This window comes from Apteryx rowi, unplaced genomic scaffold (genome assembly GCF_003343035.1).
Source record: "Apteryx rowi isolate R43461 unplaced genomic scaffold, aptRow1 scaffold_341, whole genome shotgun sequence".
In the NCBI taxonomy this organism is placed as follows: domain Eukaryota; kingdom Metazoa; phylum Chordata; class Aves; order Apterygiformes; family Apterygidae; genus Apteryx; species Apteryx rowi.
In genome coordinates, this window is record NW_020449875.1 from 548,408 (window position 1) to 562,083 (window position 13,676).

At 37.5% G+C, this 13,676-nt stretch overlaps 1 protein-coding gene across 1 annotated transcript in view; it reads left to right on the plus strand.

Annotated features, from left to right (window-relative positions):
• The first annotated feature begins 544 nt into the window (after positions 1 to 544).
• Positions 545 to 13,676, plus strand: part of ARID2 (AT-rich interaction domain 2) — a 109,045-nt gene continuing 95,913 nt past the window's right edge. Inside the window, exons 1-3 of the mRNA XM_026072418.1 lie at positions 545 to 1,111; positions 1,272 to 1,365; positions 2,482 to 2,579. Of these exons, the coding sequence (XP_025928203.1) occupies positions 1,020 to 1,111; positions 1,272 to 1,365; positions 2,482 to 2,579 (284 nt within the window). The 5' untranslated portion in view covers positions 545 to 1,019. The remainder of the gene's footprint in view (positions 1,112 to 1,271; positions 1,366 to 2,481; positions 2,580 to 13,676) is intronic.

The window sequence follows — 13,676 nt, forward strand, 5'->3', positions numbered from 1 at the left end:
TGTTGTTTTCCCTCCCCTTGAACTCACTGCGTTTGATTTAGTCCAATTAAAATACTCGGTTCAGCTCTCCAAATCCACCTTTTCGCCCCCCGCCCCGAAGCGAGTAAGGGGAGCGCAGTCGTCCTCTGAAAGCCGGGGAAGAAAGGAACATTTCCCCTGCCCCTAACCCTGGAACAACCGGTAGTAGCCGTTTCTTCCCTTCCCTTCCCTTCCCTCCGCTCCTTCTCGCTTTTCTCTTTCCGCCCGGCTTTGTGTGAAGTTTGCGGCACATTGCAGATGAGCCCTTAGCGGCGAGAGGAGCCTATTGTTCCCCGCCAGGAACTGCTTGCTGGGGCTGTGCTGGCTTTTGCCTTTAGAGCTGCCTTCCGCAGTACCGGGACCAGCCTCTGGGGTCCGCTGTGTTGCGCTCTCGTCCAGGCAGAAGCACGGCGGCCTCAGATCTTTTTGTCTGAGAGAGAAGAGAAGTGAATCCCGCTGCCGCCGCCACCGCCGCCGCCGCTGCTGCCGTAGCTGTACAGTGTGTGTGTGTGAGAGAGCGAGCGAGGGAGCGAGCGAGGGAGAGGGAGGCTGCATGGAGCCGCGTCTGTAACACACACACACTGTCAATACCTCACTCCGGCTCCCCCCCCACCCCACCACAACAGTAACCCAATTCATTGTGTGATCCAGCAGCACCATGTTGAGTCTCATGTGCAGGCTGGATCGGTTGGGTTTGTGGTGCTGAGAGAGGCAGCAGCAGCAGGAGGAGGAATTACTGAGAGGTGCCCCTCTCCCTCCCTGCCTCTCTGCGTGTGTGTTGTGTGGAGACAGGACTCGCAATTACCACACTCTCTGGGCTCCCTTATTCCTTTTAAACTTTTTTTTAAACAAGCCCCTCTCCATGGCTGATCCCCGGCCGAGCACGGGCACCTGGGTCTCTTAAAGACAAGGAGGAGCCGGGGATTGTTGTTGTTGTTGTCGGTCGTTTTTTTTTTTTTTTAATTGGATTTTTTTTTAAGAAAACCTTTTTTAATACGAAAATGGCAAATTCGACGGGTAAAAACCCAGCAGACCAGCGGAGAAAGGGACTCGCTTTCCTGGACGAGCTGCGGCAGTTTCACCACAGCAGAGGGTGAGGAAAATGGGGAGATGGAACGGGAGGGGGGGAGGCTTTTAAACCGACTAGATCCAACTTCCAGCCCCTTCCCTGAAGGACACGGCAGCCCCAGCGAGGGGAGAAAAGGGGGCAGAGCTGACAAGTTGTGGTGTTTTGTGTGTATCTCCTTTGGCAGGTCTCCTTTTAAGAAGATCCCTGTGGTGGGTGGGAAGGAGCTGGATCTTCACGCTCTCTACACCAGAGTCACCACTTTAGGCGGATTTGGGAAGGTGAGTGGAAGTTTTAATTTGGGTTTCCCTCCCACTAACCTCTTCCCAAAAGTCTCCTCTGACCCCCGGGGGCGGCGGGGGGAGCTGGGGTGGCCGGGAACGGTGCTATTTAAAGCCGGTAAGAGAAGGTGGGGGGTGGAAGAAGGAAGCGAGCAGACAGGCAGGTTGGTGGCTTGGCCTTGTCGGCGGAGCGATGAAGGGGGGATCCGTGGGGGTACAGTGCATGCACTGCCTGTGCTCCCGGCCTCCTCCGGAGCCCCTTTCCCTGCCCCCCTTCCCCGCGGGAAGGCGAGGGGAGAGCGGAGTGCTTGGGTCCGTCAGAGGCAGTTTTCTTTCGCTTGTGATTGCAGCTCTGTGTGCGTCTCCCTCACACACAGGCAGAGAGGAGAGAGTCTGAGTGCAGTTTTAGTGCAACTCAAAATTAGCGGGCATGTTTAACATCGATAATCGGCACGGAGCATGGGCTAGGAAATGATCCTCGCAGCCGGGGGGGGGGGCCAGGCGCTGCCCTCCGAGCCCTTCCTCGAGAAAAATAACAAAAGGGGCACCCAAGACGGTGTGTAATCAAATAGCCATCTTTAGGCTTCAAGGCTAGGGACAGAAATGTAGGCCTCAAAAGAAAGGCCTCTCTGTGTCTGTGGATGTGTCTTGGGGGGCCGCGTCGGGCCGGCTCCCCCGCGCCCCCGCACCCCGGAGGCCAGGGGGCGCCCCCTCCGAGACTTCCGCCCATTTTTTTAAACTTCTTTGGGTTTTTAACGGACCGCGGTAGGATTTAAAAGGGGGCGACAGAGGGACTCCCGATTGGTTATTGTCCAGGCAGTAAAAACAAAAACAAACAAACCCCAAAACAATACAACCCTCCCGGCCGTTCCCCCGACTTTTTTTTTTGTTGTTTTGTTTTGTTTTTAGTACCTGTGGGAAGCAGGATTATACCTGAAGGAAAAATACTAGCGACTGTCAATAAGAAATATAGTCCTATATCCCATATACATACATTTTTTTTCTCTATATTTATTTATTTGCTTCATGGAAGCGTGTGTTTCTTCATGATGTTCACCGTCAACGACGTTTTTATGTGTATGTTGTGTATCTCGGTCTGTGTGTTGTTTTTGACAGGTATCTGAGAAGAATCAGTGGGGAGAAATTGTAGACGAGTTTAACTTTCCCAGAAGTTGTTCTAACGCTGCCTTCGCTTTAAAACAGTATTACTTGCGGTAAGTGCTATCATGCTCTTGCAGTAGTATTATTGAGTATGGGATTATATTTGCTTTTTAATGTGTGCAACAAAAAAATACCCCTACTCTTGAAAAAATGCAATAAGATAAAACAGAAAGAACTTCTAATTTCTTATTGGTCTGGTGCAGTGATAAGTTAAAAGTAATTTTGTTTTGCAATTGTTATATTTGTATTTTACATTTGTAAGCCTTAAACTTTCAAGGGATCCCAAGTATATAAACAATATATGTCAGAGCCATTTTTATTGATTATTTTAGAATGGCAGTACTAAAGGACAGTTACTAGGAGATCATATTAATGTAGTTACTGAAACTTAGTTTAATTTTGGAGCAGTGAAATGTGTTCATATAGGTAAACTTGTTTACTACTCTGTGAGGTTAGACATTGAATGAAAATGCGTCTATGGGAAGACAGACTGCTTTAGATAAATCATATTGTTATCAGGTATTAGTAGCATACATTACTTTTGTTTTTTGAGTACAAGGAGCTAAATAATATTTTTTTTTCTGTTACTGGAAAAATACCAGGTTTCTGCAATTTTTAAAAGTAAGATTACATTCCTTAAAGTGATGCAGATTATTTTTTAATGTAGCATGGAGTTTATATTGAATATTTAAAATAACTATGTGTGTTACTGTTAAGTTACTAGATTTTTTTTTTAGAAATTAATTTTGATTAACTTTTGGTGATTATTCTTTGAAAGATTTTAAAATTAAATATTGTATATACTTTAGATGTATATATTTTAGATGCTATGTACAAATAATTTAGAATGAAGCTTTATGTACATTGGTTAAGGAATCCAGTTTTATGTTTCTGAATTGTTTATGTGGTATTTTTCATTGCAGTTAATGATAAAATAGATGTGCAGTATGTACAAAAGATGTATGGGCTTTTGGACTTGTGTTTTGGTGATCTGAGTACACACAAGCTTTATCTGTCTCAGGTTTGGCCTTCTGAAATAGGAAATGCAGTAATTGTACAGGTGCACTTTCTATTGGTTGTCCTAGATTGACTTCCAGCTTGAAGCTGTAGAGTTCACAGCACTGTAGAGCAGTTATTGAGTTACAATGAAGTCTGGAAAACCTTAGTCAGATACCTGTAGTTACTGAATTTTTCTTTTTTGGTGATGACATATGATTTCTTTAATATCCAGACTAAGAAAAGAAATTACCATAGTTAGTAGCTTTAGCAAAGTTTATGATTGCTAGTAGGCCCAGGAATGAAGTGGGAAGCTCACTTTAGAATGTCTTAGGATTCTGTTTATTTTCTTTCTGTAATATGTAGTATTGGGAGAGTATTGCGAAAGATATGTTGGATTGTAGAAAGTGGTTTTTGCTTTTTTTGAGTTTTTTTGTTGGACCATGTAGTCTGTAACTTGACTAGATTTTACATGTAATTTGCAAAATGGTAGTTTTTTGGATTTTACCCTTTCTTCTTCATTTCCATATTTTAAAAATATTCTACTATTTTCTGCAGTAGAAGGTCATCATTTGTGTTTCATATGCATTTTGAATGTGTTTATATGTTGTGATGCTTAACACGATTAGAATAATGGTAATTTAGCCATATAATGATCATCTATTTTTAAATAAGATACTATTTTTTAATTTTGAATTGAACCTACAGAAATTTTATTTTTATTGTTAACATGCTGGTATTGACAGATTATTAAAAATACAATTGCTAAAAACATGTATAAATGGTCACATACAAATAATTTAAAGTTTTAAAAGTTTATGTGGAATTTAGAAAGATAACGTGAATAAGCAGTTAAGATGAATCTTTTAAAAATGCCTGCTTTTTATAATCTTTGTGATTTACACAGACTATTCTGAAATAAACTGTCAAGATTGTTTGGTTTGTTTTTTTGTTGTTGTTGGGCTTTTTTGAATTACTGCTTTACTCACTGTTGCTTCTAATACAGTATATGTTGGATGTGAAATGTTTCCTAGCTGAGCTCACCTCCCTCCATATGCAGTAATGAGTCTGTCTGTCTGTCTGTCTGTCTCTCTAATATATATATATATGCATACACACGCATACTTATTTATCTGCTAGATTAACATTCATTTAGCTTTAACATAGAAGGTATGTTGGGGGGTTGGTTATAGGAAGAGAAAAAAATGCTCTAATGATTAATTTTTTGAAAAGGATTTTGTGTATCTATGTTGGAAAACATAACTTGAGGTTTCTTATAGGACTAGATTTTCGTGAACTGCTGAGCAGTTACCCTTGGAAAAAAAATGTTCCTGTTAAGAGTCAAGTCTCGAGTATGACTATAATCTTGGCCTCACTGTTGTAATGACTTTGCAAACAAAGACAAAAAAAATTGAGGCCTATTAACTTGAATATTAATTTTTACCCAATCATACATTGTATCCTTGTCCTATAAAGTGAGGGACCTGCATGGCAGATGAAATCCTGTTGAATTCAGACGGATTCAGTTGTGCGCACCTACATGAATACATTTGCAGATTTGGATCTGTGATAGAAAGTTGCTTCTTTCCATGAAACATCTGGCATACCATGTTGGCTGAGATAAGATCTCAAACTACATGGACCACTTTCTTGTTTTGCTATGTTATCTCTAATAACACAGTCATTTTGACTTAAAATTCCTGTTTGGAAAAGTTTAGAAAGTTGAATTATTTTTATGATGTTAGTAGTCTTGTTGGCTAAATCAGACTGAACGTTCTGCAAAACAGTCATCTTTTTTCTAGGCAGTTGTGAGGTGTGTCTTCTTTTTTGTTTAAATAACTTTTTGATTGCTGTGGAGTTTTGCTGTATCTCTTTGGTATGTTAGTCTTCATTAAAGGTGTGAGTTTTAAAAATTGCTGATATAATTCTGATAGGTTATAGATAGATGATAATTGAATATATGATAGGCAAATCTCACCTACCCCTTCTCTGTTGCGCTGCCCTCTTTTCTCTCACAGGAAAAAGTTATCTGTAATAGGGAAAGTCTCAACCATTCAAACTTTGTGCTTGCATTGCTTTGAGCTGTCTGACAGGTGATGTAATTTATGCACTGTGGTTCTTAGTGAGCAGTCAAAAGCCACAGTGCCGATAAACATTGATAGACTGTACTCGTTAGTGTAGTTCTGTAGGTAATTCCCTTGAATGTAGTGCAAATTAGATGTTTCATCTCAACTGATGTGAATTAGTCAAGCATTTTCCAAATGTTTCTCTAAAGATTATTTTATAATGTTAATCAAAGTATTTTAATATGGGGCAATAAATGTGAATATTGGTAATGTAGGCATGCTTTTACATTTCTGTTAGTTGGTAAGCATACAGCAGGTGAAAGGGAAGTTAACATGAAATATATTCTGTTTTTCATGTTAATGGCTGGTTGGGTTACAGTCCTACGAAAAATTGGTTTGATGTGACCTCATATGTTAGTATAAGGTTCTGTTGGTTCTCACGTAAGCATAAGCGATGCATTTATTTCTTTTATGGGTCTTCATCTATTCTTTGGGAATGAGGGACTTTAAATGTGCAAATGAAGTATGCCTAAGAGAGTATGCCTAAGAGAATAAAAAATCAGTTTGCTTTTAGATTATATTTATATGCATTAAGATAATTTACGTGAAAGGAATCACAGGCTTAAGTGTCAGGTAGCATAAGTTTAATTCTGAATTCTGCAAAGAATTTCTGAAAGATAGGAAGCAGGTGTGTGTTGTAAGCTGGTAAAGGCAGCAGAAATGAGTTAATGCTAGTTAAAAGTGAGGAAGAATTTGCTTTTGTAAATATTGGTGAGCCAATGGAAAGTAGAAGTAGAGAGAAAACAGGTCAGTTTATAAATGAGAAGGGGAATAAAGTTATTATAAAGAAGGCCATTATGCTGAACTTCCTAAAATTATATATGTAATAAGATGAAAAAGTGTGAGCAGTTAAAAATCAGGACCATATGAAATAGTTACTGACAAGAAATAGAGAGGGTACGTGCAAAAATATGAAGATATTTGTAAGTCATTTGATCTTTAAGGTGCCACTAAGAAATAGAATAATAGTATTGATTTCCAAAAAAGAAGCATGAGCTGAAGAATTAGATAAATTTGTGGGAGTTCTAACTACTGTTTTTATTAAAATGGACCATATATTGAAGAAACAGGAATAAGCAGCTTGGAATTTTCCAAACAAAACTACTTTTTACAAAATTGTCTTTGTTGTTCTTGTTTAGTGTTTAAAATTAGGATCTGATACTGCAACAGCATCTGCACATAGATCAGTGAGTATGGATGAGTACAAGACTGACTTGCCCACCAGATCTGTTTGCAGAGTCAAGGCCCTAGTGGATGAAGGGAAAGTTGTAGCTGTATTAGTATTTTATATATTTTACTAAAATTCAGATACATCTCTAAATTGTTCATTATCATATTATTTATGTATATGGGTAATCATCTGAATGAAAAATGGGATGAAGAACCATAATCAAAAATAGAGGAAAGTATGTAGAATACATTTGGTGAGTCACTGCGGTTTTAGGGTCTAAAAGAATAACATCAGTGCTTACATATGCATGTAGTGATACAAGTTTAGCCATTTTAGGCGTACTTAATGTCTGTATTGATGAACTTTATGAGAAAGTGAATAGCACCCTAGTGGCATTAGTGGATGATGATAAACTGGGAAGAATTACAAACAGAAGTGAGGGCAGAAAAATAAAGAACAGTTATCTAAAGAAATTAGACACACTGTTGGAGAATACAAATGAGACTTAGTATGGAAAATGCAAGCTAAAACATTTGAGGGACAGTAATCCAAAACAGGTGTTCATTGTGAGGGAATAACCTGGAAAGCAGTATTGCTGAAAAGGGATAGGAGAGATACCATGGGTCTGATAATCCTGTCAGTTGTGTGCACCAGACTCTCTTTCATATGAAGAGTATTTGTGCATGCTTCTGACAGGAAGAACAGGCCCCAATCTGCAATATGCTGTATAGACTTTCTAAAAGCCAGAATGAGTTTAGGTTGCATCCACAGAGGTGTTGAAAAAAGCAGAGATTAATTTTTGTATAAGATCGTGTGACTGTATTTGGAGTACTGTTTTACTTTCAGCACCTTTGCAACAAGTGGGGCAGCTTGAGGTAAGTTTAGAGAAGAGCAACAAAATCTTTAAAAGGCTGAAGGGACTGATTTGTTAACAAAAATGGAGGGAGAGAAATAAGTATGTTTTGCTTGGCTAAATGAATATTTTCAGTGAAAAAAATGGACATGATAAGCATTTTGAAGGGTCTGCATACTTAAAAGGGAGATTGATTTAAATAAAATAAGGGGCTAAGTTAATGTATAAACTGAGATGAAACTGAGGGAGAAAATTCAGAGCAGATAGCAGCACAAAAAAAATCTAAGATTAAGATGTACTTACTCAACTACTGAACAGTATGCCAAGCAGAGTGGGGGAAACCCACACCATGGATCATTCAAAAGTAGCCTGTTCAGGACACCAATACATGTGCAACAGGTAACGAGCCAGGACTGGCAGAGAAATGAACCAGATGACCTTACAGGATCTGTCCATCCTTGAATGACACTGTAATGAAGGTTTTCATCTTGCATTGCTACAGATATTTATTGTGATACTACAGACTTCACCTTAGAAAACTGTTGCACTTAATTTTGTCACAAATTCTGCAGTCATTGGCAGAACAGAAAACAAATGTACGGATGACATTTATATTATATCTTTTTTTAATTATTTTTTCCCCCTCAAGAGTTATAACACGTGTTTCAGTCAGATATCTGAGACCTCATTTTTAAGGCTTAGGTGATATTTACGTAGTTGGAGGGGGAATTTTGTTTTAGTTATACAGTAATAATATGGTTGACATATTTGTAATCAAGGCTAGTTAATGTTCATGCTATAAATGTTCATTTTGGGGGATTAAATATGTTTGTTGTTAAAAATCTCAGAATGTCTCTCAATATGAGTTATTTATTTGGATGGATGTTGTCGTCTTGCCAGAGTGGTTGGGAATCCACTCAAAAGTTAATACAACTTTTATACTATGAAATTTGCATTAGGCCTTTTCTAAAGAAAACAGCAGGTAAAAGGGAACATAGCTACCATAAAATTGCTCTTTCTTAGAGTTATGTGGTGATACCATGCAGATGAGTTTGGCCTCTATCAAGTTTCTGAGCTTTTACTTCTGAGGGTAAACTCCTCTCTTAATGATGAAAAATGTAGTGAAAAATTAGTGAGGTGTATGTTAACACTTTCTCTTCCTGTTTACTTTCCTGCAGGCCTTTTGTTAGAAAGAGATATCATGATTTAGATCACTGCTGCTAAGCTGAAATATATATGGGTTTATTTGGGGGGTGGAGAAGGAGGCAGGGAATGTTATACAGAATTGTAGTTGTTTAACTTGAAAATTCATGTTGTAAGTGGCATCTAGACAGATGTCAGAACTAATAACCTTAAAAGAATAGGTTTCTGGAAGCACTATAATAACTTTTGATGACTTTAAGACCTACTGAATCTTCTAATAATTGGTGGAAAGTTTATATTAAGACCATTTTCTAATCTTGAACTGAAACAATATCAAAATTAATTTATACTTTTTAAATATTAATAGCTGTGGTAACCTCTTAAGTTTGAAAAAATGTTCAGCACATTACAGTAAGATCAAGAATATGTATGGAGTGCGAAGGTATTGCTTCTTCCCGAGTAAAGTGGAATAAGCCTGGGCTATAATTTGTTCTGTTTTACAGGTGAGGTACTAGAGATGCATAGAGATTCAGCCCATTACTATGAGAGTGTATGTCAAATGGGAGTGAAATCCAAATACAGTAAAGCCTTCTTTTATAATGCTAGAATCCAGTTCTGTCAGGCAGATTTCTTCCTCTTCCTGAGTCTTAGTTAAACCATCCATAAAAGGGGGTATTGCTATTTGCCATCTTTTTTAATTCCTCTTTAATCAATAGCTGAGGAAACACTGGGGGGAAAAAAAAAAGATAGTGTTGTGATCCATGAATTGTAAAACTGTGAAAACAAAATATGTGACAGATTATGAGATTGGATTGTTTATATCTTGTTTTGCTTTGTTTTCTTTTTGAAATGCTTGTTTAGAGTGTCAAAGTGGTGTCTTTCAGCTTAAATGGGACTATTTGGAGTAATTGTAGTACCAGTCCACATTGTTAGAAGATGTGTAGTTCACAGAGGAAATTGGGTATAGGCCAGAGATCCCATGAAAATCTTGTTTCTGGTTATCAGTCCGATACATATTTATTTTGTGGCCTTAGTTAAATCATTTGCCATATTTTTATTCATATTTATAAAGTGGGTATACTGATGTTTGTTTACCTATCTCACAGAGAAGTGTGAGACTAAGCTTTTTAATGCAAGGATAGTGTCTCTTCGTGCTTCTATGTCATATCTTAAATATTTGAAAATGAATATAAATTAGGAATATATGAGGAAAATAAAACTATTCATAATCTGTTTGCCCTCTGCAGTGTTGAGAAGCAGAGAATATAACATAGATGAGAGGAAGAACAATCTTTATTCCTTAGGGAATAGATAAACTTGGGATACCTAAGCAGAGAAATATTGGAACGGTTGGAAGAAAGAAGCTTATCTTAAGGAAGGATAATAAAACAGCAAGATGGTACCCAGAATAGTGAGCTTAGGCTTTGCCTGAGGTACTAGATTAGTGAGCTAGGTTTCAGATCTAAAATACAGTCTCCTTGGAGCAGCGAGTTCAAGTCTAAGCAGACACGAATGAGATTTTCAGTGGTGAAACTGAGTTTTCTACTTTTTGTTTTCATATCTTTAAACTGAATGTGCATGAATTTATTTTAGCTCCAGATAAATTGGAACAAGCCAACTATGCTTCAAGAGGGATTGTGTACCATTATAATTATAACAGAATGGAGTTGTGTTGAATGATGCACTGGAGCATGTTTCTCTGCAACAGTGAACTGTATTCGTATTATTCCCCTTTTTTATTGCTGTGGGAGGAGCAACTATTCAGTTTTTTAGAATAATTTACAGCCTTAGTTGTCAGTCCCAGCTTCTTCAAATACACACAAATTCTATTTAGTAACACAATCATTCTGATTCAGAGACACTTTTCTATCACAGTGTTTGCTAGAGTTTTTGTATGTTTGTTTGCTTGAAGTTTAGGTAGGTCATACTTAGGGCTGTATGTATTTCTCCATTGTTACATACTGTGACGTCTGCTAGTTGGCCTCTGCCTTCCAGTCCAAAGGTTGCTGTGCTTCCATGATAATCCATGTATAGAGATTCTCAACTCTTAAGTCGCTAAGTCATATGACTAACTCTGAGTGAGTAGCTCTTTTAAAGCTCTTTTGAGAAGTGTTTTGTAATAGTGTTATAATAATGTGTGTTATTGGGACATGATGTGTTGGGGTAACTGTTCTTCCAAGATAGCTCCCAGGGACTTAAGCTAAATGATAATAATTTAATTAGGGGGGAGGGGGGTAAATTTAGTAAGTTCTGAGTATGTTAGCAATGATTATGATATAGAATATATGTGTTTGTGCACTGTGTGTTTTTTTAACTATATTAATGTTAAACAAACAAAACCCTGGGAAATAAACTTAAGAGTAGTACTTCCCTTGTACAGTTCATTTTGCTCAAGAGTGTCTGGGTTCCAGTGACCTCAATTAAATGTTGTAGAATCCAGGCAGTGGCCAGGTAAACAGGTCTGTGTTACAGACTTCACATCTGTTCTTTGTAATTTGGGGGAAGATAGGAGAGCTTTGGAACACTGGAGATTGCAGAGCTGTTTCTTGAATGCTTTTCTCTCCCCGATACCATCTATGAAAACCTAGGAAAAGTTACATTTAAAATAAACAGTCTGTGTTCATATACTGCTACAGTTGCACAGTAAATACCTGAAAAAGTCAGGATTGACCTAATTTAAGTCTGAATGTGCAACTTTATCTTTGTCTCTAGAGTATATACTTTATAATAGAGCCTTGTACTTTCTGTGGTAAATGGGAATAAGTTCCGTGGTAATATTAATCTGTTGTATCGTTGTGAGATGCTCTTCATTTTCATATAAACACACATGGTTTTGGCTAATAGTTTAATGTGGTAATTGATTACTCTTAATATTGGTTATTTCTGAGGAATTTTTGGATGTGCTTTCTGGGCATCCTTTCCCCACTACCTTGGCTTCTGTGGTGTTACCCACTTGGGCCAATTAGAAAATCCTTTCCTTTGCATGTGGGCTAAGGGGGAGTCCTTGTTGCTATACTGTTTACCCAGGTTGCCTAGCTCACATGTCTTTTTGTCTCTTGTTCTCTGCTAATCATCACCTTCTCAGTATTTGACTACAAGCTGGAATTCACCTACTCTTCCTTGACCCCTTGATGTCTGTATGCATAGACGGCACATGAAATATTTACTGTAATCAAATAAATTTCTAACTGTAAAAAAAAATTGAAGGAAAAAAAAGTATATGCAGGTAAAAGGGCAAGAGGACAAAGCACTAAATGTCAGGTGCCTAGCAACAGTAAAATACTGAATTTTACAGCAAAATGGTAATGGATTCCATGGTATCTGAAAAAATTCTGCAGCTGTGGAACTGTAGAATTCACAGGATCCAGACCAATATCTGCTGGGTATTTCACAAATCTGAAAAATGTGCTTTTGGGTACTCCACAGATCCAGTCAGGCATTGCAGCACTGGTGTGCATTTTGTTTGTTTTTCCAAGGTCGTTTTTGCAGCTCTAATGAATATAACTGTATATAACTATTTTTTTTTTCCAGTGAATTTTGTTTCTGAGCACAATTCTATGCAAAGGCTGAATCCTGTAGCAAATTATTGTGTTTAATTGGGTTTGAAGAATATACAGGGCCCTAAATATCATACAGCTTGGAATATTTTTACTAAGCATGTTTCTTCAAATGCTTCAAAATACTTTATTTTCTTCAAACTTAGCTAAACTTGTTAGCCTGTTTAACACCATGTGCTTCTCTGTATACCATGAAGTAATTTATTAGACAGACATTACATTAATCAGTGCATATAGAATCACAATAAAAGTGTGCAAGATCAGAAAATCAAAATACAATACTAAGTGACAACTTCTTCACATTCAGTAATGTTTCATTAATATGTTTTCTAGTCAGTATGTTATTACCGAAATATAGTTACATTTCTAGAAATGTGGTTTCTTAGATGAATACAAGATTTTTTTTCTATTTAGATCTATTATTTTTCCATTATCAGAGTGCAAATCTTACTCTTCTATAGCAGCTTTCATTCCCCTAATAAACAATTTAATTGTATTGTAAAGAAAGTCCAGCCATTGAAGAAAGTATGCCTTAAGTAAGGTCAAAGACAAAGCTGACTTAAAAATTAATCTTACCATTCTGCATATAACCATAAACAAACACCTGACCTACCTAAATGTACTGATACATCTATGTATGGATATTTGTGTGTGATGCAGTTTGAGATGTTAATTGTCCACAAACTTATGTGCTCAACAGAAAGCAAAAATACACAGTTAGTTTTATGGAGACCTGATGCTTGTATAGGTCCTGAGTTTGCCCATGTGGAATTATCTTGGTTCTGCCTAGGGAGAGCCTTATCCCTGTTCAGAGTTGGCCTGAAATTGGTGGCATTCTGTCTGTCTTGTAGTCTGTTCGCAAAAGCCAAATGTCTAGGATCTGGATCATGTGTATTAATACAGAACGCATCTGCTTTATCAGGAAGAAAAAATTAAAAAGTGAGATCAATAAAGATATAATCAAAACTTAAGATACCAAAATTGGTGTAAACTGAGTATTCATTTCTTTAGTTGTCCTTGGCTGGTCTTTGCATGTAAGTAAAAGCTGCAGACACAAAGTGTTGTTGTTGTTGTTTTTAATACTTTATAAAACAACAGGCTTTGGTTATATATACGATTACATGGATTCAAGTTTTTATTTTTTATTATTATTATTTTTTTAGCCTGCTTGGTGATCTAGCTAAGTCAGAAAAACAAAAAGCTGTTGGAATTTGGTAAAGAACCAGTTGATTGGAAGAAATAAAAAATGTACTTTTAGCTTTCAAAATCCACTTAAACCCTCTGTTACATATTCAGTATGGATA